General features: G+C 40.0%; 1 protein-coding gene across 1 annotated transcript in view; it reads left to right on the top strand.

Annotated features, from left to right (window-relative positions):
* Positions 1 to 27,942, top strand: part of LOC118315632 (cytosolic carboxypeptidase 4) — a 75,118-nt gene that overhangs the window by 29,873 nt on the left and 17,303 nt on the right. The window contains 10 exon segments of the mRNA XM_035643072.2: positions 4,899 to 5,107; positions 7,217 to 7,376; positions 8,723 to 8,790; positions 19,937 to 20,053; positions 21,179 to 21,377; positions 22,321 to 22,384; positions 22,870 to 23,136; positions 24,926 to 25,009; positions 25,091 to 25,171; positions 25,273 to 25,421. Of these exon segments, the coding sequence (XP_035498965.2) occupies positions 4,899 to 5,107; positions 7,217 to 7,376; positions 8,723 to 8,790; positions 19,937 to 20,053; positions 21,179 to 21,377; positions 22,321 to 22,384; positions 22,870 to 23,136; positions 24,926 to 25,009; positions 25,091 to 25,171; positions 25,273 to 25,421 (1,398 nt within the window).

Genomic DNA, 27,942 nt, shown 5'->3' with positions numbered 1-27,942 from the left:
TAATAAAGATATTTATAAATATAAGTAAAATGAAAAAGCTGAGGTGGATCAAAGTGGTGAGGCTCCTAAAAGACTACTCAAATAAGGAAAGACAAAATATCAGTGTGTCATTGGTTTGAATCAATACATTGCATCTGATATGCTGCAACATAAATAAATAAAGTTCTGACAGGTCATGTGACTGTGGGAGGAGACGGTGTTGCACTGAAGAGAAGTCTTGCTCTTGGAGATCAACCATGGAGTAAGATCTTATGATACATGATGAGCTCAGCTTTGACTGCAGCAGACAGCTGTGGAGAACAATGACACATATCAGCATTAACAATACACTGAAGACATTTCATACATATAGTGTTCAAGATAAACAGGTAAAGTACGTATTTATGAAGACCCAATAATAACTTTATCAAGCACGTTGTAGATATCTCACACACACACACACACACTCACACACACACTCTCTCTCTCTCTCTCTCTCTCTCTCTCTCTCTCTCTCTCTCTCTCTCTCTACTTGCCTGTAGAGAGAGTGTGTGGAGATTAACCATGAAATCAACGATTTTAGCGATTTTATATCAACTTACTTACATGGCAGGAGAGACGCTAGTGCGCAGAATCAGTCGGCCCACGTCCAGGAAGTAACGTGAAAGTCAGAAAACTTTTTCAGCACATGCGCTGGGTGAGCAACTTTCGTAGAAATGAATGGCGCTGCCATCTTGTCTGGGCGACGTACCGTATCTAGGTATAATTCGTAAAACTATGATGCAAATCCATACACGACTAGCATGAGTTTCGGGTGAATGGCGCCATCCGGTGGCACGTTCAGTGCTCGGGCTCTAATAAATTGACCACCAATAAACTACAAATGTTTTTGCTTTGATCTTACATGCTATCAAATTATTTGTATCAGTGAATTAAAAGGTCTTTACAGATCTGTTTGTGAAAAACATTCAATATTAATTGAAGAAATAGCACAAAAACTTTTGGAACTGTGAGGTAATTTAATCGTGTGAAATTGTCTGTTTTTGTATTGGTCATAAGGTAGTGGTCTAATACAAATTTTTCTAATTTGTTAAAACTAAAATGACAAATGTATAGGTGTCGTTAAGTCCTGGCGATGTTGATACTGGGCAATATGGACAATTGAGCTCACTTGGGATGAAGCATGTCGGTGGTAGTTTCTCAGTCGCGCGCAATTCAAGTGGAATGTTCTGTCAGTGTGATTGTCTCTTAGATTTGGCCAAATACACTTACCGTATCTTATACACTTTTCCGTCGATGTCTATGTATGACCTACACAGTGTTTCCGTCTCAAGTATCTCAGTTGCCATATCTTCGATGTCGTCAGGGTGGGTATCACAGTTACTGAGAGAATCTGAAGACTCCTGATAGATCCACTATATGGCCATCATGTGATGGACACAGCAACATGATTGTCCCCTTTCTCTACATGGGCAATGCCATGCACATCATGGGTGCAGTTTCCAGGTTTTGAGCATTACAGATATGGTGCCTCAGATTGGAAGGGGGGAAAGCAATGAGCTCCAATGCGGACGTGGGAAAGGTATCCCCTTCTGTGAAACTTTTACACTTAGGCTTTAAGGTGCTTTCTCTTCCCTTTTTGTAGCTTTTTGCTAAAATACAAAAGGATAACCACAGTGAAAGGAGATGGGCAGGACTAATTGCAGGACTGGGAACATACGTTTATATAACTTAATGAATATTAGAAGTAGTACGAATGGTAGTAGTTTTAGTAAGGGGATGTTAATTTTAATAAATTGGAGCAATAGAAGTAAAATAATTTACAAAGACTGAACGTTACTGAGTTGTTGTGAGTGAACACAGTAAGAATAAATATATACTGCTGTTAGATAGTAATGGTAGTATGTGGGCTAGATGTGGCATGGTTTAAGTTGTATGTGTGTGATCGATGTTACTAACCAGGCTATTAGCAGAACATGCACAAAACATAGTTATGACAAGAAGATAATAGGCCACAATATTTTTTTGTGACATTTATAGGACAATCATTTGGGTTTTAAGTTTAGTTTAAGGACATACAGTGGATCAATGACAAAATACATATTGAAATGAATTTAGTTTAAATTTATTGGAAATTAATTTCCAATAAAAGAAATCATTATCTATTTTGGATACATAATGCATAATGTCAAATTACCATTGAATTGGACCCAAATTAATTACTAAGGGAATTAACTAATATTCAACACCAATTAAGCAATATGTCCCTAACAACATTCAAGAAATGAGAACCAACAAAAATTGTCTATGGAAACCAACCTTTGATGACCCTTAGTTGATATCACATTAGTTACTTTTAAGGGTTACATACGTTTACCATTACCTTGTTGAAGTTGTTTCCCCTGAAGGTCACAGTTCTGGAAAATACTCTGTAGTTGCACAATGGACAATGATTGTGTCATCTATTAATTTGTTTTGTGTCCTGAACAATAACATGCCACCAGCTCTTTTTCAGGAGAACAGCATAATATAAAATAAGTACTAATATTAAGTTGAGATTTGCAATACATGTCATAAAAAACAGCATCATACAATGTTTCCTTGTCAACCATTTAAAAAAAGCCCACCTGTATCCCCATGAACAAAATAGACAGCATCCCCAAGATGTTTTTTGTAAAGATGTCCGGCAGAAGCCTCTACTTGCAGATTGCAAAATATACACTGCAGACCAGCAAACTCAAGTACAGACTGTGCGTCACTGAAGACCTGATGTGAAACTGTAAGAGAAAAGTCCTAGCAGTGAGGATGAAACATGATTGAAACGTTACGTACAATTCACTTCTAAAAGGAGTCCATCTGTCATCACTAAAGTAATGCCTAATAGCCTATATCTAATTGACTTTTCAAACATTTTATTTAAGTTAATTAAACTTGACCTTATTTAAAATATCCATAACAAGCTTTGTCTTTGAGTCTGCGTGCTGCTGCCGCGAGGTTAAGTGCACACTGCATCAGACTGCGCATGCGCCCATTGGGTACTAACCAAATAATAGAAAAACAGAAATAGTATTTTTTTTGGTTCCTATTTTCCTGTGTATTACCATTTCAATACATAAATAAACATGCAGTCATTTTCCTATTCAAATTCTACAACCCCCCCAAAAATACAATATTGCCTTGTTTTTTCATTTGACAGATTAAATACGCAACAATTATTGAATTATAGTAGCCAACACAGACCATAGTTGCAAAACTGTCTTAGATGTTCTCTGGTATAAGTCTAACATAACTTGTAGCTATAATAGATTTTCTTTATGTAAGTATGCTATGATGAGCAACTCAATCATGTTATAAAAAAGAGATACACTAAACAGCACAATTTATTTCAACAATTAATTTTTGCTTACCTTTTGTTTAAAAATCAGTAGGCTACATACATACAGGTGTTGAAGGGCTATAGTTAGGCTATATCTGTTTCCCTGGACTAGGACACAAAACTTATAAATGGATCTCCTAGATCAGTGGTTCCCAACCAGGTGGGCCCGACCCCCAAATGTTGAGCCAAAGCTCAATAATGTTGCCAAAGCTCAACATTATCATGCTATGCCCAATTCTCATCTGTCCTAATCCACCCACTCCACTTCACATGAGCAGAGAGAATCAGTCAGTCATGAGAGCTTCATGTTGTCGCAGTTCAGTGCAGAACAAAGACTTTCAGTTTCACTTTCCTCGTCCTGCACCGAGAGATCGAGAAAGCGAGAGATGAGACGTTCTTTTCTTTTGAAAGGTTTATGTATCAGTTGTTGTTTTTTTAAATGTTCATATTTAAAAGAAATATGTATTGTACTTGCTACCCTTTGGATCAATCTTGCAAAACAATATTTCTTTCCACTGTTTTGCAGATGATGTACAGATCTATCTCCCTCTAAAGTCGAAGAGTAAGGATACAATGCAGCCATTGCTGGACTGCTTAAAAGCTGTCAAAATTTGGATGGACAAAAAATGTCTTAATCTAATCTCTAATCTCTTAATATTCTGTTAAAACCGTGGAGTATTTTTGGATAGTGCTTGACAAACAGGTTAGTCGTTAAAACCAGCTCCTTCCAGCTATGACTCCTAGCCAAGATAAAGGCTTACCTTTCTCCCCAAGACCTTGAGAGAATGATCCATGCTTTTATTACCACACGGCTGGATTACTGTAACTCCCTATATTTTGGTATCGACCAGTTGTCACTTCGACGCCTGCAGCTTGTACAGAATGCAGCTGCTCGTCTTAGTCCTTGCTCCTTACTGGTAAGAAAAAGCGCGACCACTTTACACCAGTTTTGGCCTCACTACACTGGCTCCCTGTCCACTTCAGGATTGATTTTAAACTTTTGTTGTTTGCTTTTAAAGCTTTAAATGGGCTAGCATCTCTGTATCTAGTTGAACTTTTAAATCGTCATACTCCAGCCAGATCACTGAGGTTGGCTGATCAACTGCTGCTGGATGTCCCTTGGACAAGATTAAAAACCAGAGGTGACTGAGTCTTTGCGACGGCGGCCCCTAGGCTCTGGAATAGCCTGCCCTCACACACCAGATCTGCCGAGACCCTAGAGGTTTTTTTATCCTTATTGAAAACTCACCTTTTTTTCCCTGGCTATTATTGAGACTGACCAAGACACCCTTTTATTGTACTTTTATTGTCTTTTATGTGTACTATTTTTCTTATTGTATTGTATTTTTCATTGACCTGTACAGCACTTAAACGTGCTTTATAAATAAAGCTTGAGCTGAGTTGAGATGTTTACATACATAGTAGATTGTTGGATTATGTGTGGATTTTCTCTGTCCAATGAGACAGAAGATGTCAAATGCAGAGGGTTCAAATAGGTTAACATACTGATTTCCTTCTCTCTTTGTCTGTCTTTCCCTCACAGAGACTAATGTTTGTTCAGTGGTATCAAAGGGTTACATTTCTGGCCTACTGCGACTTTATGAGGACTGGTACAGCAAAGATACTCAACATGCTGCCATAGAAATCCGCCACACACTGCTGCGCTGCCTCCATAAGGTCACCCATAGTACTGCAGGCAGACAGGCTGTTATATCCCAGGGAGGCCTCAGACTGCTGTATCACACCACACAGGTAAAGTCAAATCATCCATTTTATAAAAAAAATTCTCTTTCTTTTTATTTTGATAGACTGATGTCAAAATGCAATATCTATCATAGTTTTCGTCTTACCTTTCTATTTTTTGTACAAAGAACTCCACTTTATGTACTGCAGTTATTAGCACCCTGGCAAAAAAAGAATGTATACTTTTTGTTGTCTCTCTACTCCTTCCTTAAACCCAGGACCGGACCCAGGACCGGACCCAGTGACTACATGCATTTTTAGATACTGTCTTGGTTTATTCCAGTTGTCTGACCATAACAAAGTTGTCCCCGCTAACATAAAAAAAATATACAAAAAAGTATATACTGTATATACATACAGTACATTACATTACATTCATTTAGCAGACACTTTTGTCAAAAGCAACTTACAATAAGTGCATTCAACCATATATATATTACCCAAAAGTGCAGAAATCAAAAGAGTACATAAACATTTGTCAAATAGGCATAAAACACCTTCAAGTGCGCTTTAAAATAAATAAATAAATAAATAAATTTGTGGAGTAAGGTGCGGTCTGAACAGGTGAGTTTTCAGTCGGCGACGGGAGCATTGAAGGGACTCTGCTGTCCTGATGTCAATGGGGAGCTTGTTCCACCATTGATGTGGAGAGAAAACAGACGGGATTTAGATGAGCAGTGGCTGCCCACCCCTCGCAGTGAGGGCCTAGAAAGCCATTTGGCAGTAGCAGAGCGGAGTGAATGGGCTGGGGTGTAAAGTTTGACCATTTTTCTGGATGTAGGATTCGCAGCATGGTAGGCCTTGAATCGGATACAAGCCACCAATGGAAGCCAGTGCAGGGTGCGGAGGAATGGTGTAGTGTTGGAGAATTTTGGTAGGATGAAGACCAAACAGGCCGCTGCATTCTGGATTACTGCAGAGGTCGAATGGCACATGCCGGCAGACCAGCTAGGAGGGAGTTGCAGTAGTCCAGGCATGAGATGACAAGAGCCTGTACCAATACCTGTGTCACTTTCTCGTGAGAAACCGACGTATCCTCTTAATGTTGTGCAGGATGAATCTGCAGCAGCGGGTCGTCACTGAGATGTTAGCAGCGAAGGACAGCTGGTCATCCAGTGTCACACCCAGGTTCCTTGCAGTTTGAGCAGGGGTCACCACAGTTCTCAATGGTGATGGAGAGGTCATTGGTGGAAGAAGCCTTCCCTGGGAGGAAAAGCATTTCGGTCTTGTCCAGATTGAGCTTCAGGTGGTCATCGACATCCACTGAGAAATGTCAGCCAGACATGCAGAGATACGTGCTGATACCTGGGCTTCAGATAGGGGAAAGGACCACATGAGTTGGGTTTCATCTGCGTAGCTATGGTAAGAAAATCTGTGTGAGTGAATGACGGAGCCTAATGACCTGTTGTACAGAGAGAAGAGGATGGGGCCCAGAACAGAGCCCTGAGGGACCCCAGTAGTGAAGTTGCAGGGCTCAGACACGGATGCTTTCCAAGTAACCCCGTAAGTGCGGGCCTTGAGGTAGGACGCCACCAGGGAGAGTGCAGAGCCTTGTGACTCCTAGTTCTTAGAGGGTTGAGAGGAGAATCTGGTGGTTCACTGTGTCAAAAGCTGCTGAGAGGTCTAGCAGGATGACAACAGAGGAGATGGAGGCTGCTTGAGCTGTGTGAAGTTACTCTGTTACAGCAGCCTCTGTTGAGTGCCCTGCCTTGAATCCAGACTGGTGGGGGTAAAGAAGGTTGTTCTGGTGGAGATATGCAAAAAGTTGAGTGAAGATAGCATATTCAAGTGTTTTAGAAAGAAATAGTAGAAGAGAGACAGGTCTGTAGTTTTTCACATCAAATGGGTCGAGAGTAGGTTTCGCACTGAGACCGCACCGATGCGTTGGGCAATCTTAAATAATTAATCCACATTGATAATGTTTGTGGCTCAGTAAAGGTCAGGTGTCTTCATGTTCTTTTAAGAAAGTGTAACTTCACACCCCTAACACTTACGGCAAAACTAGTTTTGGAGAGTACAGTTTTATTAGCACATCTTTTTCTATTTGTAGAACACAGAGCTAGAGATGAGTCTACTAACATGTCACTTCCATGTTCTTTTATGTTTGTTCGTTTGTAGACAGATTTGTTGTGTAAAGGTCTGGAGTCTCTGATAGATCCCTCTGTGCAGCTGATGAGGAAGTGTCTTCCAAAAACTCCTCTACCACTGACATCAGATCTGTCTGCATACACCTTCCCGCTTCCTTGAAGAGCACATGCTGTCCCTGATGTGGCAACAGGTACAGCATATTAGTATACAAGTATAGTATATTAATATTCACTTCATGTCAAGAGTGAGCAGAAGAACCTTTGAAGGTTTGCCTTTGTATTGTAAATAAAAACTATCCAGAAATAGTGCATTCTGAGGAAGTATATTTTGTTTCCTGGCCTCTTGCTAGTATATTCATTACCCAATGTAATGTTAAAGGGATAGTTCAGTGATTTTTAAGTGGGGTTGTATGAGTTACTTATGCATAGTTAATGTTACCTTATGGAGATGGTGATCAGCGATGTCATTTAACGGAGTTTGGAGGGGAAATGGAGGTAGCGAGAAGTCTCAGTGCACTGTTGTAGAGGGGACTACTGAAAAACTTATTTTTTGCCACATTTTAAATGCTTACCTAAGAAAAAAAAATTAGTTCAATTGTACGCTGGAGGATGTATTTGACACTGCTTCAGTTTTCCGCCAGACAGCCATTTGAGTTTGCAATTTTTTTTCAAGCGTGCTTCGGCCATGTATTACTGCGCCAACTCGCCGCGATAGCCTTGAGTCGAACAGCTGATTCGAGGAGTGATACTGCACCGCCATGAGTTGGCGCAGCAATACATGGTTGAAGTAAGCTTTTAGGTAACGTCTAAAAATGCGATCAAAAAGACGTCTTTCAGTGGTCCCCTCTGCAACAGTGCTACTTCCATTTCTCCTCCAAACTCCGTTAAATGACATCGCTGATCACCATCTCCCTAAGGTAACATATTAACCATGCATGAGTAACTCATACAACCCCACTTAAAAATCCTTGAATTGTCCCTTGAAGTGTATATGGAGGTATTGTACCCTTGTTCCCTGCCTCACCAGATTAGAGCCCATTGACACAGAATGAACCAATGTTCCATGACAGTCAGCCCAGTTTGAACCTTTTTCATGTTTTGTGTTAGTTCTTTTCTGTTTGTTTCAAGTCAGATTTTATTAATTGATTATTTTCCTGTTAACATTGTGGGTATGACGTTGAATATATAAAAACATGAATGTTTAGATATTTCAAACACATTCCCTTCAAAAAATTTTTTTTAAGATTAGTTTTTTGGGCTTTTTCCGCCTTTAATTTGACAGGACAGCTAGATGAGAAAGGGGGGAAAACATGCAGGAAATTGTCACAGGTCGGATTCAAACCCTGGACCCCTGCTATGAGGTATAAACCTCGAAGTATTAGTGTGCCTGCTCTGTCCACTGAGCCACCCCGGTCACTTCCCTTCAATTTTTTGACAGTTATACAATTCCAACTTTACTGAAACTCCCAAGTTAACGTAACAGGTACACATACAGGACACTTACATTTTAACTTTCAACTTTTTCTGTTGTGACCAGATGAGAGCAGGGAAGAGAGTGATGATGAAGAGACTGAAAAGAACCAAGAGGCACCAAGCACAGATTATGTAAGTGTGTGTGTGTGTGTGTGTGTGTGTATGTTAATGCATGTGTGTGTGTGATTTCAGTACATTTGGTTGTCAGGACCAGTTGTCTATCATGAAATCCAGTGTTGATCCAATGGCATCTTTATCATTACTCTTAAATAAATAATAAATTACTACTCTGGAGTAGGTCAAAGATTGTTCTCTGAGTTGATAAATACATGTGACATTCTTCTATGTAGTTAAGATAGTAGACTATTCACAAACAAATCTCATGTTATGTTAGTCGTGAAAAAAAATCCACAAATAAATACTTTTGTAATTTTTAAATCTGCACATATACATTTAGATCATCCGTTCTGGGTTAGAGCAGTGGTTTCCAACCTGGGGTCCCAACCCCCACTAGGGGCATGCCGAAGCTCAATGGGGGGTCGCAAAGCCCTTTTGATTTTAAGGGTGTAAGAATTTTTATTTGGAAAATATAGATAACCCAGCATTTAATTATCATGCTCTGCCCAATTCTCATCTGTCCTAATCCATCCACTTGCCTTGATGTGAGCAGAGACTCAGTCAGTCACGAGAGCTTCATATTATCGAGGTTTGGCGCAGAACACATACTTTTAGCAGAGCCACCAAGCAGAGTTGGCTTCGAGCATACTGCGTAAGGAGATAAAGGACACTGGAACCACACAGGTTGACCCTTCTTATTTTTCCATGGACTTGGTAAAGTAACCTGGCCATTGCCTAGCATAACACAATACATTTAAGCAGAGGAATGTTTACCTTTGGTAGTGTACTGTATTGATTTGATTTAATGTGTTCACTTGGTGTTGTTATATTTGCTCATAGTTTTTTTTGACCTGGCACCTTTGTCCTACACCAAAAGGCCTTATCAGAGAAGCACAGCATGTGGGTGACACCTTTGAATCTGCCATATTGCTGTAAATTTCTTTGTTTAACGCCATCTTGTTTGTAGAACTATCTCCTAGAATGTATTGTACCCAATGTTCTCTGCAGCCAATGACACATGACACCTTGACCTGTGCTCATCCCTCCAAAGCAGGGACCAGCACATTTTTAGGATAGTCTCTCTGCGCTTCCATGAGAGTAATGACAGCTGTTGAGCCACTGGCTATACAACAGTGAGGACCAGGGATGTGCATAACCAAAGTAATCCTCTCTCAGTCTGGCATTCATTAAATTCAACCGCACTGTGCCCCTTCTTGAAGTGCTTGAGTTTCTGGCAAATGACATTGAACATTTTGATCCAGACACTCTAATCAAAATATTGAAAATTACTTTTGGGAACTAGAGAACACTCTGATTGACTTGCCCTAATTCAACTGAAAGGAAAAAGGTTAAACTTGTGTGGAAAGCCAGCTCCAGAGCTGTCCACAACTTTATACAGACTTTACCTCCCAGTGTCAGAAATGACTACACAGAGCTTTGTCAAGCACTATTTAAAGAATTCTCTAATACTGGGGATGAAATCGCATCAATGGTTGCAGCCTCCCAAATTAAACAATCCCGTCACGAGCATCTTCGAAATTATTACAAACTTTTGAAACGTCTACTTTTAGGGAAATACATCCTTACAGCCAAACAAGCACCCATCTTTCACTCTCTTCGTGCCTCTAACTTCAAGGAGACAATATCTCCTTCTCTCTTTCCTCATGCCTCCTTGCGGGGTAAAGTGTCTTTCCACTCTTCTCCTCTGGGAGAAACCAATGCTCTTTGAGGACCCTGACCTCCATGCAGGCCTGCCGAAGCAGACTGCTGCAACTTCCACAGGCAGTGACGCGAGAGCCTGCCAAAGAATCAACAAAGGCTGGAAAGTCTGTTTGCACATCAGTGGCTGACACAAAGTCTGGTCAACTGATCAAGCTCAGGAACCACCAAGCAGAGTCAGTGTTGAGCATCTAACTCTGTGAAGGTCACAAAAGGACACTGAAACCACACAGCACGACTGTTGCATCTTTCTGGACACACAAACAGCATCCCAAAATGACTATTCTTTTTCTTTTCAATGGACTTGGTAACGTAACTTGGGCATACAGCATAGCATAACGCAACACGGCTAAGCATAGGAATGTTTAACCTTGTACGTGTACTGTATTGATTTGAGTCAAAGTGTTCACTTAATGTTGTTGTTATATCTATTCATAGGTTATTTTGATGTTTGTATCCCGTGACTAACACTCAACACTAACCTGAAACACTTTGTCCTGCAACAAATGGCCTTATCAAAGAAGCATCGCATTTGCTGAGCCGACACCTCTGATGCTGCCATTTTGTAGTTTTTCTTTGTTCACCGCCATTTTTTTTGTAGTACTCCTTAGACCTTTGACCTTTACGGCCATCAAGTCTGTGTCCTCACACAGACACACACACACACACACACACACACACACACACACACACACTCAGACTTGTATATATTTCGTTTGATAGATTAGGTATTGTTGTTTCAACTTATCTTTTAAATAAATGTTATTAAATATGCACTCTGGTCTATTTAATATTGCATAAGTGTAAGTATTGCCAACCTCTGACCGGTAAACTCCAAATCCTTCAACCTCTGCTAACTACCAAGGCTAGTGATTCTGGTTGTAATTATTTATTTCATTATCAATCAGGATTCCAAATTGATATTTAGTATATTGTAAGTGAGACTGAAACAGTTGATTGACTATCATTTCCCTTACTTTGAAAGGTGGTCCCCCGAGGAACTTTTATAGTCATAACTGATCAACTATATTGCGTTGACAAATGGTAATATCACCAATGTCAATGCACAACAATAGCCATCTTATTACTTGAGAAAAGCTCAAACTTGTTTGACACCACAGTCTACACAAGCATAGGACATTAATTACACTCTTGGAGACTCCAAACCATATAAGTACCACTCTCTCACCCTAACAAATTTACATATCTAACCATTTTGTTCATTCTAACCCACTGACACAGTTTATGTATCCTGTACTATAGCATGTTATGATTTTGTATTGTAACTTGTAAACTGTCCTTGCTTAGCCAAGATAGAAAGGGTTGACAAATGGCCACATGTTACGAACCAAATTAAATTACAAATGAACTATGTCAACAATGGACTGTACATGCAGATTTGTGCTCTAAGGATCACACGTCAACCGCAATCCTGTAGGGGGGATGTTGGGCCTCACAAAAGAGAAGATTTGACCGTGTGGTTATTTGTTCCAAAGACAAAGGAAAAGACATAGAAAACTCATACTCCCATGGTCCTACACCTTATCACACCTTGGTTGCGAAATCTCCAAACTCCAGCTGTCGTTGGTCACTGTGTCCCAGACCCCAGGGTGTCACAAGGCCAATACAACCCCAGTTTAGCATTCTCTTCTCCATTCCTCTTTCCGGAGAGTAAAGAACTCTTTCTGCCTCGATCTTCAAGGAGAGAACAGAACTCTTCTGTACTGAGGATCCTGACCTCCATGCTTCCACCTCCAAAGGCATCAATGTGAGAGCCTGCCTACGGACCAACCAAGGCAGTAAAGTCTGGTTTTACATCAGTGGATGCGACACAAAGTCTTGCCAGGTGATCAAAGCAACAGGAGCCACCAAGCAGAGTTGAGCATATTCTGGAAGGAGACGAAGGACACTGACATAGGGATGGGCATCTGACGATCTTACATCGCAATCGATCTTAATTTAATGAAAGTGAAAGTACACCCTACTTCTGCTGGTCCAAGTCAAACACCGGATCTGTTATTGTTTAAATATTTCATTTTTATTTGTCTTTTTGACATAAGATGCTCCATTTTTTTTTGATAGCCTAGATGGTGAGAAAAATTGTAAAAGAGATGGTAGATTGTAATTCTATCCCAAAAGATCGTCATATGATCTTTTGGCCAGATCCCCGACCCCTACACTGAACCATCCAGAACAACTGCATCTTTCTGGACACACAAGCAGCAGAGGACCCTTTTACATTTTCCATGGACTTGGTAAGGTAAACTGGTTATAGAATAGCATAACAGACCTTTGACCTTGACGGCTATCTAGTCTGTGCACTCACACAGGCAGACAAACACACACAGACCTGTATATATTTATATTTGTTCGATCAGATATTGTTGCTTTCAACTTATCTTATAAAGTTTAAATGTTTCATACATATACAGTCTGGTCTTTAATATTGCATTTAGGGAGTAATGCCAACCTCTGATAAATCCTTCAACCTCTGATAACTACCAATATGGTAATTTTTGGTCAAAAATATGAATTTAATTATTAATCAGAATTCCAAATTGATAATGTAGAAGAAGACATTTTTTTGCTTAATTGTTTTCTTCCTGTCGTCATGAATGCTGATTGAATTCCTACTTTCTTCCTAACATCAAGGCCTGTGCTGATATTTACATTGATTGTCAGATACTAGTGTTGAACCCTTGATCTATTCATTCAAGAAAATTCATTTTCATTTGAATACAATTTGCTAGGCTCCCCCCCAAGACAGAAGGAGAATTCACACCACCAGAGGTGTATAAGTAATGGGCCAAATGGCTACCGCCCGAAAGACGTGGTATTGTAAATTTACACTTCTAGCTGCATATTTCTTTTGTCACTCAGAACACCTAGTCAGCCCAGCCAACAGCCTATTGATTTAGACTTGCCTTGATGTAATGGTATAAAAGCTTACTCTGAATGTTGACCATCAGACAGAATTGTATTGACTTGCTGTGATCTTCTGTCTCCCCTGCGCAGTGAATAAAACTCATCTGAACCAGCAACAGAATTGGACCTAAAGGGATTTTAATTCTTCCACAATAGTTATTATATTGAAAATGAGACTGAATCAGTAACTTGGTTATCATTTCCCTTCCTTTGAAGGGTGGCCCCAGAGGTAACTTTAATATTACTTAAAGTTATTATTTAATATAAATATGTTTAATATAAATATTATAATTACTACTACTAATAATAATTTTGATAGCCATAACTGATCAACTGTAATCCAACAAATGGTGCGGCTGGGTACTATTACCAATTTAGAATCAGAATCAGCTTTATTTCCCAAGCATGTGTAAACATACAAGGAATTTGACTCAGGTTACCTGGGCTGTCGCAGTGAACACAAACAGAATAGACTTACACAACAAAACAAGGACGACAGAGCTGAACAAGATGAACATAAACATTTAGTTACTATGTACAGGTATAAACATATAATATAGAAAAATTATAAATATATATAAAGCTTCTCTTAGCTAAGCTAAAAAAGCTTCTCTCTTCACCACCTTGTTAAATGTGTAATTTGACACTCTAAACCTGTACCTGTCTCCACTCCTGAATGCTTCTTCATTTTCCAACCTATCTACCTGAGCTTAGCTATGAATCAGGTTTTTTCATTGTTGTAACTCACCCTGGTGCAGGCTGGTACACAGTGGTCCCCAGAAAAGCTGGTGTAGGAGGTCACAGCCTCTGTATATTCTTCCAGACTATTGGTAGCAATCCTGAAGACAACCCAGTCGGTACAGCCCAAGCATGCCTGAATATTCTCCATGGCTTTGTCAACTTTGATGTCTTCACAACAGGTTTACAGAGCTTTAATTTCTGCCTGTATGTGGGAATCAGGTGGGCCATGTGGTTAAAGTGGCTCAGTGCAGCACGGATTGATTGATTGTGTGTAACTTTCTTTCGGAAGTTCATGGCTGAGATTACCTTTGTTAAAGTCGCCAAGGATAAAAAAACAACAGAGTCTCGACTCACTCTAGACATTGAATTTAGCTTTGAACAGCACACAAAGGACATTTCAGTCAAGACCACTTTGGTCAAAATTAGTTCATTCAATAAGTTATGTTTGGTGGTATTGCTCTGTTCTGGGACCTCCTTGCCCTTCCACATGCAAACATGGAAAGTCTGAGAAGAGGAAGGCACACTTGCCTACCACTCCATGAGCATTCACAGAATGTGAGGGAGAGCAGCAGTTAAAAATCCCCAGGACAGGGCTACAATGACAACACATAACATTTATTAGGGCAGATTCAACATGAAAAGGAGCTGCTGGGGTGGTGGCGGGTTGTGAAGGGGCTTGCAGTGAAAGCAAGAAGAGTAGGAAGGCTAAAGCAGCTTAGATAGAGTGCTCGATATGAGCTTTGCCAATTGAATGCATAGAAAAGGATCAGCTGAGCCATCAGCTGATGAAGTCGATCTGGGCTTAGCTTAACTTTGTGGCTGCGGTGTCAATTTCTCATATAATCATGTACTAACATATACTCTGTTTAAATTGTGTTTCTGGTATGTGGGAAAGACTGTTTATGAGAAGTAATAATTAGCTGAACCTGATGTAGAAATTCTGATAAGGGAAGTCTGGTTTACAAGGAGTTAGGGGTAGTAAGACAGTTGGGCCAAGAAAGAAGGATTTAGAAAGATGAAAGGGCCAACACTCTTGTTGACCCTGGCCGCCTTGGCCTGGCTATTTAAGATTTATTTTCTGTATGATCTGGGTCAGACCTCTGAGCAATCCCATGGTGAAGGAGCTCTGAACCAGCTGAAATGACTCTGTTGTACTCTTGACTGTGTTTCATTTAAATATAACTTGTAGACAAACTTGTTATATTTGAATGATTTATTTGTTCATTTCTTGAGGAAATCAAGATTTCCACCACAGTGGCCTGCCTGAATTAACGCTGTGCTCAATATAAAAAAGTAGCAAACAACCCTTACCCTTAACTTAAAGGATTATGTATCTCCCCATTTTCTCCTACTGATGTGCACAAATATCATCCAACCCATCTTGCTTTACTGTTCCACCTGTTTTTTCGACACACTGTCACAAACCATACAAAACTAACATAACCCACACTGTAGCCAAGCTAGGTCTTCCCACACCCAACCCCAAGCTCAACAGTAAGACCACCAGTTACATGGCAAGATCAATATCACAGGACATCACTCACCCAATCAACTGTCACTTCTCCATAATGCCCTCAGGACACAAGTACAGATCCAAAAGGCTTGGACCCCTGGAAGTTCCTGGCCCCTGCTTGGAGAGGCACCAAGTCCAGCTCTCCAATCAAAGACATGAATTGAGGCTACGCTATTTTAGAAACTAAAAAAAAAAAAGACTGGCACATCATTTGGTCGACTGACTCGGCAGCACACCATAGTATTTTGAGAGACAATTAGCCAGTGGTATCAATCAATCTATTAATTAATTTTTATTTGTATAGCGCAAAATCACAACACACATCGTCTCAAGGCACTTTACATATGATGACCTCACAATGTTACAGAAAATACCCAACTGTTCCCACAATGAGCAGGACTTGGCGACTATGGAGGAGAAAAACTCCCTTTTAACAGGAAGAAATCTCTAACGCAGCCAGACTCAGTTGTGTCAGAAAAAACTACATCGAGCGTTTTGGCTGAGAGGAGAGAAATGGGGGAGAGGATAGAGAAAACAGTAACAGTATAACCGTTGCTTCTATCTCAACTAGAATGCTACTTATGATTACAAAATAATACTGACACTTATAAATGCAATGATGTTATTAATAATCAGTATAATAATAACGGATTTGGATCCTGCAGCTCTGGAGTCAGAGATACACTAAGAGAGATAGAAAACACAGAGTTAGTGACATGTAATGAAAATACATGGGGGCAGAGAGGGGCTGCACGGTGGTGTAGTGGTTTAGCACTTTTGTATATAGCACTTTTCATGTATGCGTGGGTTCTCTCCGGGTTCTCCGGCTTCCTCCCACAGTCCAAAGACATGCAGAATGGGGTGAGGTTAATTGAACTCTAAATTGAACGTAGGTGTGAATGTGAGAGTTAATGGTTGTCCGTTTGTGTATGTGGCCCTGTGATAGGCTGGCGACCCCCCCCCCCCCCCCCCCCCCCCCACGCAACCCTTAAATGGATAAAGCGGTAGAAGATGGATGGATGGATGGGGGCAGAGAGAGAGAGAAGCTCATGATATAAGTTCTGAGTTTACAGAGCCAAGTGATCTATTGGGAAATATGGAATTATGAGCTCTGTAAGATATGATGAAGCTTGATAACTAAGGCCTTTGTATTTTTTGGATTTTGAATTCTATTCTGAATTTTACAGGAAGCCAATGTAGAGATGCTAATACTGGAGAAATATGATCTCTTTTTGTAGTTCCTGTCAGAACTTGGATTAACTGGAGGCTTTTCACAGATTTATTGGGACATCCTTTTGAGATAGGATGTTTCTAATGTTTCCGTAGCCACGTTTCCAAGACAAAAAGTTTTCTGTAAATACCAACCTCTGATATTTTCACAGATGGTTATGATGATGCTTGCAGAAACCTGAAACTGATAGCTAGATTAGTTTCGTAAACTCTGCTTTTATAGAGTCCTCTGTTCACTGTACTTATTTTTTATTTATTTAAACAGCATCCACCCATCCTGTTTCTTTTAGTTTGGCAACAAGGTTGGATTCTATTGCACTTGTTCACAATAAATAATAATTATTTAAACCACTAAGATCTGTTTTTTATGTTGCAACCCTTTCCCCTCACGAGCTGGGTCGTAACAAGCACTTAATCACACATCCCACCAGTAACCCAGCTTGGGCCTTTCACTATCCATCAGTACTTTATGTTCATGAGATCTCTTTGTCTATTATCATTGCTGTGATGTGTACTGTTTTAATTAAGCACTATGTAGGGCCTACTGTTGCTCTGCTGTTTGTTTTATGGGACGTAGTCTGTTTGTGGAGAAGAATGTATAATACTGTGAAACTGAATTTTGCCCTTCCTGGGATAACAACCTAAAGGTGCGTTCACACCGGACGCACACGCATGTAAACCTGAACTGTTGAATGAAAAAAAGGCAGACCGATTTTGGATGGGAAAGCCACACACGCACACACATGTAAACATGAAAATGGCAGACGGGACTGCCGCTGGGGAAGCTACACAACGTGGTTGTGCTTACTGGGGCTATTGTCCAACTTCCTTGTTTACTTTCTGCCGAGCCCTCTCCTTCTTTACCCGGTCATGATGCAAATATCATCCCGGTCGGGCTGCGCACACACAGCATCAGTACTGATCCTCCATTCATGATACACTGACAGGACGTCTGACGACAGTGACGGAAGGATGATCTCAACGCTCATTGGCTATCGTGTTGCAAATAAGTCGCCCGAGTTCAAATATTTCAACTCGATATGGACGCACTGAGAATTTTCCCTTATTCGCATCGTGCATATTACACCATTGGTATCGCCCAGTCAGTGCCGTGAAATTCGTCCTTACATTGACTTTGTATGTGATCTACCCGTGTGAAAAATTTGCAGTGTGTGCGTTGTGACCAGTTAAACAATGTACCTCTTCAGGTGCTATATGGAAGATCTCCCTCCAGAGCGTGAGTAAAGACCCTGCATGTTACTGTAGCCAACCACAGTAATGTACATCCTACTGGTAATATAAGTCAGTGTAAAAGTGTCCACAAAATCTTAGGTTGCATCGTTATAGTGTAAGAAGGTTGTGTATTGTGATTCCTCTGTCCTATTAATGCTGCCACAGTGTCTCTGGGGTGGCATTGAGCGAGAGGTCACCATACACATCAATGATCAATTTAGATGGTGTGAACCTGGATTCAAACCAAAGAAAGCCTATGAAGATCTGCATTACTTTTGCAGTGCAATTTTTGTTACTTATTGGCCAGCAAGAGCAGCTGCCTCATGATTTTTCTATTATTATGCTGTTTAAATCTAAAGAAATGTTGAAAGAGTTGATCAGTTGTTTAAGAGGCGTCGTCGTCGGATCTAAACTTAAAGTGAGGGAGTGAATGTGTGAGCAAAGGAGAGAGTTAAACTCTGACTGAAACTTAGTGCTATATTTAGACAAAAATAATTCTGTAAGTACCAACCTTTGATATTTTCGCATATGATGATGATGATACTTGCAGAAACTTGCAACATTGAACCAAATGCTTAGCTGCACTGTCATTCATTAATTTGTACTTAGATCAGAAAATGCGCTAGTTCTGCCATCTCCTGTCTGACACATTTTTCAAATGGGCAAATGGGTTAAACTGTATTCTTTGATTCATGTGTTTGTGAGCCATGCAGTTTTTGTATAGTAACAACCTGTCCAGGGTGGACCCAGCCTCTCGCCCAATGTCAACTGGGAATGGCTCCAGCGTGTAATAATCACAACTTCCTTCAATTTGGCCATTTTTTCAAAATTTCAGGCCCATGATGTTTTTTAAGTCTCTACATTTATAAGCTAGTTTTAAGAATCCTAGCCAAGCAAGATTGGCTTACCCCATTGGCAGATTTTTGATCAAATTTTATTTATTTATATTTGGCTTATTTCTATTTTGCTTTATCTGTGTTGTGTAGATCAGAGCATGGTTCTCTTAATAATGTAAAGCTGAACGTTCTGTTCTCACATAATGATTGTAGACTGTGATAGCTCTTACATGCGTTGACAGTAAATACAAAATAGATGAATTCAAACTTTTATTGGTGTAATTTTATAAGATTCTTAAATAGAGAAGTTGTGTAATTTGTCTTACCCTTAAAATAAGAAAAACTATCTTGTTCCTCAACTGGGCTTTCATGCAAACCATTGTTGTAGCTTGTTACTGGTAAAATCTAGCTCAATATGAGCTGTAATATCTTGTTAAGACAAAGTTGGATATATTTTCTTAAAATGAGATCACTTTTTTACTGCAAAACTTTCTTGACAAGAATATTTTCCTTTTTAGACAAAAACATTTTTTTTGTCTAAATTGTTTTTTTTCTTCAATTTCAATTTTCTTGAAACTCTTGTTTTGCAGTGTTGGCATAATGTTGGCTGCTTCCCAACACACTCCCGCGACCGCTTACAATGAGCGCTGGCTGCCAGCATAAATGTTTTGCACACACACACACACACACAGACACAATTCCTGATCTGCAGACAATCCATGCATGAACTTTTTTGAGACAACTTCTGATTCTGACTGCGGTAGATCCTTTTTTCATGCAAGATATACTTTGCCATTGCTAGAGCTGTCATTTATGTTTAAACAACATGTCGAATCTATACTTAATTATTATAAAAATGTATGTAATACATTAATTGCCAAAATAACTGCATCATGGCTCCCCTCTAAAAGCCTCACTCACTTGTATGTGTGTGTGTGTGTGTGTGTGTGTGCACTCTATCCAGGATGACGACTTGGAGACAGACCTGAACAAACTTTGTCTTCGTCCAGACCCAGACAGACCGAAAGATCTGCTGCCACAGTATGGACGCCTCTGTCCTGAACATTCACATGACTTTACGGTAACACAGATGTCTGTGTGTGGGTCTTTTATATTTACTGACTTTCTGCATAAGTCCATTGGGCCTCATTCACGATGAAATGTTTGTAAGCACAAATGTGATCGACTCGACTAGTATGTATGAGTAATCTGAGTTCTGATATTCATCAGCATTTTCTTATTTCCAAAATCTTTAGATGAAGAAACAGATAATAAAACACAACTGAAGTCACCTGAGCCATGAGTAGATGAGTGTACAAAGTGTGGTTCACATCCCTTGTCCTTAGAGTTATGAGTTTCTATAATCAAAGTAGGAAACTGTTTGGAAAATGCGAGCGTGTAACCTTTTCAATTAACGTAATGGGGAGAGATGGCTAATTTACATATTTGACAAGTCTCTGGTAAATTTAGTATCAGCATTTTTGAGACTTCTTATATCAATTAACATTTACTCATACATTTTCTTCAAAATCTTCTTGTAGTTCAAGTTCACTAGTAGGCCTACATTAATGTAATTTCTAGGAGACAGAATATTGCTCCACTTATGTAGGATTTTTTTCCCTCATGCTAATGATTAACAGGACCAGGGTAAAAACAGTCTTGACAAAGGTTTGCATAAGAATAAAAATAAAACAGGTTATGGTAATAGAAAGGTTTAAGACATGACAAAACATTTGTGAATGAGGCCGATTATCTTGGCAACCTCAGCATAGATCATGAAGTGGGGTTGTATGAGTTACTTATGCATAGGTAATATGTCTTTCAGCGTACAATTGAACGGATATATTTTTTTTAGGTAAGCATTTAAAAATGTGGCAAAAAAGACGTTTTTCGGTGGACCCCTCTGCAACAGTGCAACTACGCTACGTCCATTTCCCCTCCAAACTCCGTTAAATGACATCGCTGATCACCATGTCCATAAGGTAACATATTAACCATGCATAAGTAACTCAAACAACCCCACTTCAAGATCACTGAATTATCCCTTTAACATGGAGAGGCAGCGTTCAGTTTCTATCCTCCACAGATCTGGAACAAACTCCCAGAAAACTGCAGTTCTGCTGCATCTCTCAGTTCTTTTAAATCAAGACTGAAGACTTTTCTGTTTGCCGCTGCCTTTCAGTAAATAAACTTTTATGTCTCCCAGGAACTAGATCTGAGTTCAGAGCCAGAGGAGAGTTCACCATCGCCATTATCATCAGATGAGGAAGCTGTACTGCTCAACAGTTTATCTCTTCACTCCTCGAGGATGGACAGAAGGAAGACTAACTCCAGCAATGATTTGTCCAACTCCTCCTCAGGCTCTCAGTCACAGACAGAAACATCCACAGAGGGAAACACACCAGGTTAGAAACAGATCAAATGAAAGTGGTATATAGAAAATCTAACACGTCTGTGAAGATTATCATTCGTTCAGGTCATAGTTCGACTCAATGTTGGATCAGAAGCAACTGGACTTGTAGTTTCTTGAAGCCATTTCACCTCTCATCCAAGAGGCTTCTTCAGTTCTTACTAAGTTGTGGTGAATCCCGGGGCAGTATCAGTTTGTGCTCCAGACTGTTTCAACGTAACTGTAAAAAAACTGTTGTATTACAGGGTAAAAAACCCTGTAATAAAACAGTAAAAAGAGTGGCCGCAGAGTTTCCAGACGGATATTGTCAAATTACAGTATATAAAACCAAAAAAACAATGACTGTCCAGCTTAGTAAGTCTGATGGAAGTTGAAGGTGTACAATGCACAACCAGATCTTCTTTTCCCTCTTGTGCCTCTCTGATAACCTGGGTGACCACGCCTATACGTTAGAGGCAGCCTGGTGTCCCTGGAATTCCACCCTTTTGCCTTGAGGTGTCGATATAATTCTTCTTCAGCAAGAATTCCGTCAGGTGGCGGGACAAGATGCCTAAGAATCTTGCTTTCGACACTGGGCAGTGATATTGAGCTAAACTGCTCAATACATATGGAATTCTCTTCTTTTGGGAATCCAGACCCCTTTAGCAAATTCCACTGTTTGGCCATGAGGAGTTGTTCTGAACAGCATTTGAAGACCTTGTATGGTACTCCACTTGGTCCTGAGCTGACTCTAGCTGCTTTCACCACCTCCTGCATCGCTGTATATTATATACTGTTCAAGTTATGAATATTTACCAATTTGCCTCATGTACACTTATTGACAAACCCCTTTGCATATTGAAAAATACATGCACCTGTTTTTCCTTATTATTAACTATTGTTATTATTAATTCATTTATTAAAATAACTTTTCCTATTTTCTCTTCCTTTCTCTCCAGCTACTGCCCAGTTTGTGGCCGGAGATTTCCAAAGTCACAGCAGCATCCTTGTTAAAGAGGCTAGGTACGCTCAAAGTTTATTCTCTGCATAATTTGGAAAACTTTGCAATATGTTGTTTTAATTACTTTTGTTACATATGTTTTTATTTGGACAGTCTCACACAAAAGATAGTCACCAAATTAACTGCTTTCACACAACCCTGAACTTATCAAGACATTAACTGGAAGATCTGTATCTGTGATGTAAATGCCTGGATCAGTTGAACTGGAAACTACACAGACTTAACCCTGAATGAATGTTCTACGTAATGTAAGTCCAGGATTGTTTAACATGTGTGCCAAAAGGTTGTTTTTTGTCTTTGTGTGATGTGCCTGGGTTCACCTCTCAGTCTGTGATATTATTGTAATAATTATCTCACACAACACCTTTCCTTCAAGTTCTGTGCTCCAGCAGTAGTATCATACTATTTCATCAGACCCGTCGGGTCTGACCTCCACTTTGTTTCCTGATTCCAGGTGTCTGATCCTATTATTGTTTTCTTCTCACAGAGGCGAAGCCCCCTCCATTCTGAGAGGAAATGAGCAGGATATTGAGGAGGAGGGAACAGAAGAATTTCACCATTGCACCATGATAGACAGTTTATTGAAGAGACATGGCGCCTGTATTCTGCACCACGAACCCAAGCTGTACCGCGCTGCAGCTGCCAAAACCAAGTCTATTCCAGGGTTCAGCATCCTGGCTTTCCCTGATTTCTGGGGTCACCTCCATCCTCCAGGACATGAACCCATGGCCCCTCGCAAACCCAACATACAGAGGTACCCTATGCTCATTTTATCACTTGAAGTATAACTTTTTTAGCCTTGGCCTCATTTTTCATGTTTTGTGTATGTAAATGATTGATAGGGACAAAAATCTTTGGAATCAGTGCAGTATCGATCAAGAACACTAAACCCAGTTACCAGGGACGGACAGGGACTAAAAACGACCCTGAACTTTCTCCCTAAATAGGCCCGATTGGCATGTAGCACCGTAAGAATTGGCAAATTCCGCTGTTTTTTTTGAAATGCGGTAGAGTTTGCGACCAGTTATTGAGCCATTTAAACAGGGTCGAATCTGAGTGAATTTGGATGTTGGCTGGGTTAAATGACCCAATCAAAATAATTGCAATAATTCATTTGTCTTCATTTATATACTGTTATAAGTGTTGTTCAGGGTGCGGACGGCCGTTCTGGACTTACCACACTGAGTCTTGTGCTGCTAGAGGTTTCTTCTTGTTAAAAGGGATTGTTAGTAAGATTTTACGTTAACTATGTATAGCATGCTCCAAGTATGGACATGTTAGGTGCACATGTGTCATCCAGGAGATGCCTCTCCTTCGAGGGAAGAAGATTCAAGCGTACAGGTCAAGGTCATGGTACAATTATCACCATGCTAGGAGAAAGTAATATCTTCTGGGTTTTTTATTTCCCCAAGGTTGCTAAGTGCTTGCTTATTGGGGGAACTGTGGGGTTTCCCCCAGTGCTTAAAGTGGAAAGAAATAAGTGCCAGTACTGTCCTTTTTCACCTTTTTGGATCCATGCCAACATTACTGTCGGGTTTTCATTCTTCTGCTTTTGCCTGTTTATCCAACATTGCTGTGGCTTATGAGTAGGCCTGAAACGACTCCTCGAGTAATTCAAATAATTCGATTACTAAAAATCATGTTGTGATTTGGCGCTATACAAATAAAATTGAATTGAATTGAATTGATGAGAGATCTCAGGTTCCCCATGATTACTGCAAAATGCACAGTTTATAATGCCTTGTCTTCTCCTGGCGTTTCGCTCCAGCTCTGCATCCCCTCGTCCTTCTCCTTATTTCCGCAGGGATCTCCGGTCTTTCAACGGGGAGTACCTTCGTAATACACAGTGCTAAAAGCTGTTTCAGAGTGCAAACAATGGCGCCGTGGCTGAATAGATTTCCAAAACTGGATTTAATTAATCCACAGATTAGAAAAAGACATATCACTAGTCTCACCAGTTGCACATCGATATGTAACAAGTCCGACAGACTGGTGACGAAAACACACCAAAACCAAGGAAAACGACTGGAGCTGCTGTTTCTGGCTGCCACTCGAACAGCGCCATCTTGGCAATTTCCAGGAAAGTGATGATTTTTTTTTTTTTTCACCATTTCAGGAAGTTTGGGAAGTAGTTTGGTTTTGGTAATTTTAGCAGCAGGGCGTCACTATATAGTATCTCACAGATTCCTTTTGGATCGCATTTAAATTTCTGCAACTCTCTGTCCTTCTGTCAGGGGTCAATCTTACCTTTAACGTACTTAGTAACGCTGGCGCCCCATGTGCAGAGTCCTCTTGCAGTGTCCGCGGGTTCGACTCTGACCCTTTGCCGCGCGTCTTCCCCCACTCTCTTCTCCTTTGGGGAGAGATTATTTGTCCTTTCATTAAAAGCTTAAAAATGCCCCCAAAAAATATCAATACAAAAAAAGAAGTCATTCTGACCTCTCCAGATTATATCAATGTCACATCAAAGTTTATCTTTGTAGGAACACACGTTTTCATCTGTATTAATATTTTTTTTGCCATTATGTGCTTGTCACTATCAGAGAAAAAGTGTTTGAAGATGTCCAGCGTTTCTTGAATACTCATGACATCATCAACCAGGTAGTCTATGACCTAGAAGGCAGCAGGTAGGTAAACAGACAATACACAAACACAGCAAAGCCATTTATTGAGATTGTGCCCTAAAATTGTGTTTGTCTTTGTCTCAGTCTTCAGTGTCTGTCTGATTCCTTGAGGTTTTTCTCTAACTTTGAGTGTGGGAACTTGAGGAAGGCTGTTCAGATCCGCAGGTATGAACACAAGGACACACAAGCACACACTATGAGCACATGGCTCAGTCCTGACTGAGAGAACCATAGCTACAGTCTTTCTCTGCTCTTCTCTTCTCTAGATATGAATATGACCTCATATTGAATGCGGATACCAACTGTTCCCAGCACGCCCAGTGGTTTTACTTTGAGGTCAGTAATATGGTGGCTGACGTCCCCTACCGTTTTAATGTCATCAACTGTGAGAAGAGCAACAGCCAGTTCAACTATGGTGAGGTGTGTTTGTGTGTGTGTGTGTGTGTGTGTGTGTTTGCGTGTGTGTGTGTGTGTTTGTGCGTGCGTGCTTGCGTGCCTGATTGCTGCCGCATTACAACTGATGTTGCGGCTGTAACTTGATAACTATAGACACTAGGCAGCAGCAGAGTGCTTGAATCCTGATGACAGGAATTCAACATATATCCCTTTTGACCACAATGTAGTTGGCAATGGCAACTGTCATTTCACAAGAAGTGGCGCTATGTGGAACCAGATGCAATTACAAGCCAATATAATACATCCATGGTTACCATAGACTGTGTTTAGATATTATTTATATAGAGTCTATGATGGTTACCAGCAGACTATTGAGTGTAATCTGTCAGACAACCGCAAGAACCATGTAAGTGGCTGCTAGTGCTGTCACTCATTTGTAGTCTGTCATTCATGTGACAGGGTTGTAGCTGTGAGCCAGGCAAACTGCCCAGGAACCTGTATAGAAAATTTCAGAAGTCTACCAGCCTTCTATCACTCCCCTCACCTGTGTCTCAACGTGGGTTCAAATTGTACGTTGTGAAGCTTGACTGTCAAGTCAATAATATTTTATAATTTATGCACAATGTTTTCTATTTATTCATTTATTTTGATTTAGTCTCTATTTATTCAGGAAAACTCACTGAGATTAAAAATCTCTTTCAAGACATGCCTGAGAACGATTAACATTTACAGCAATAAAAGACAAGTGAGTAGAATGGTGATATGAAATGCTTTCCATTTGACTGGCTCAGATGAATTTCCCTATCTCTTTGCCAGAGGAATCTGTAGGAGAGAAAGTGAACAGGGAGGAAATATAGTGCATCATCTGCAGATACGCAAAAAAATGTGTGAGTTTCTCTAGTTCTATCTTCTGTCTTAGAGCTTCCTTTTTTTGTGCTGATGTATAAGATATAATTGCTTCCGCCATGTATGCCTTCCCAGCTTCCGACAAAATGGACGGGCTCATATCAAGTGACTTGTTAATGGTGATAAAATGCTCCCATTTAGTGGTGACATATTTGACAAAACGATGGTTGCTTAATAAAGTTGGGTTAAATCGCCAGTGTCTACAAGATCTCTATATGGAAAGGAGATGGTCACACTGATGCGGGCATGATCAGAGAGGGACTGGGTGCCAATTGTGCAGTTCACTAAGACAGATCTTGAGGACAGAAAATAGTCTAGCCTAGAAAAAACATGATGGGGGTTTGAGAAAAATATGTAGTCTTTATCAGCTGGATGCAGTATCCTCCAGATATCATACAAATCCAAATCAGTAAGAAATCAGACTTTTTCGAGTGGGTAGAACGATGGGGGGCCATGTCAATATTTGGATTGAGTACTCAGTTAAAGTCACCTCCCAAAAGCGTATATGGAGAAGAGAATGTAACCAAATCTGAAGTCGTGGAATAAAAGAAAAATCATATGCATTTGGAGCATATATACATCTCAAGGTAACCTGTTCCAATACAAGTAGCCAGATAGAAGTACAAAGCGACCTTCTTTATCTGTTATGGTCTTATCAAGAGTAAAAGGCAGATTACGATTTAGGAGAATAGCAACCCCTTTGCTTTTTGAGTTATATAAAGAGTAGAACACCTGGCCCACCAAGCCCCTCCTTAGTTTAATTTGCTCCGAATCTGTAAGTTGGGTTTCTTGAAGGAAGGCTTCCTGGCATTTCTCTTTCTTAAGGAAAGAGAGTATTTTCTGGCGTTTGATTTCGTGGTTAATGCCTTTTAAATTGAGTGAATTAACTTGAAGATCACTCATTTAGCTTGGTTAACTACTAAAACACAGGCAAGACAAGTAATCATAACACACTGATAGACACATGGGCTGGAGTACAGTATATATATTTTAAAAAGTAGTAGGACTGTCTGCGAAAAAAGAAATGTAAAACAGAACCCCCCAAAATAATATCAATGTAATTAAACCACAGTTTGTATCCTGCACTGAAGTTTAAATAGAAAGAATGAGAAGAACCAAAAAAACAAAACAACAACTTTCAAGCGTGAGAGCAGAGTGTTTATTTTTGTACTATGATATATGAGAGAGAGAGAAAAAAATATCGGAAAGCATTGCAGCCATTTAAAACCAAAATCATATACCAATCTCCACTTAAAAGAAGGATATTGTAATCAACTGTATCAAATGCTTTGGAGAGATCAATAAATAAAGCTGCACAATATTGTTTATTATCAAGAGATGTGACTATGTCGTTAATGACTGAAGCTCTGGCTGTAATTGTTCGGTGACCAGGGCGAAAACCAAACTGCTGCGGCTGAAGGATGTTCTGGGAGCGAATAAAGTTGCGTAATTGAGAATTGACCACATATTCTACAATTTTAGCTGTAAATTATTGTATCCTTATTGTAGCTCAGCTATTTAGCTTAGCTAGTTAGCTTTAGAAAGCACCACACATTTCCATTGTTACGTGGATGATACCCAGCTTTATCTATCTATAAAGCCAGATGAAATCGATCAGGTAGACAAACTTTGGG

Source organism: Scophthalmus maximus, chromosome 7 (genome assembly GCF_022379125.1).
Source record: "Scophthalmus maximus strain ysfricsl-2021 chromosome 7, ASM2237912v1, whole genome shotgun sequence".
Lineage (NCBI taxonomy): Eukaryota > Metazoa > Chordata > Actinopteri > Pleuronectiformes > Scophthalmidae > Scophthalmus > Scophthalmus maximus.
Note: the sequence above shows the minus strand (reverse complement) of the source record. Positions and strands in the feature narration are given on the sequence as shown.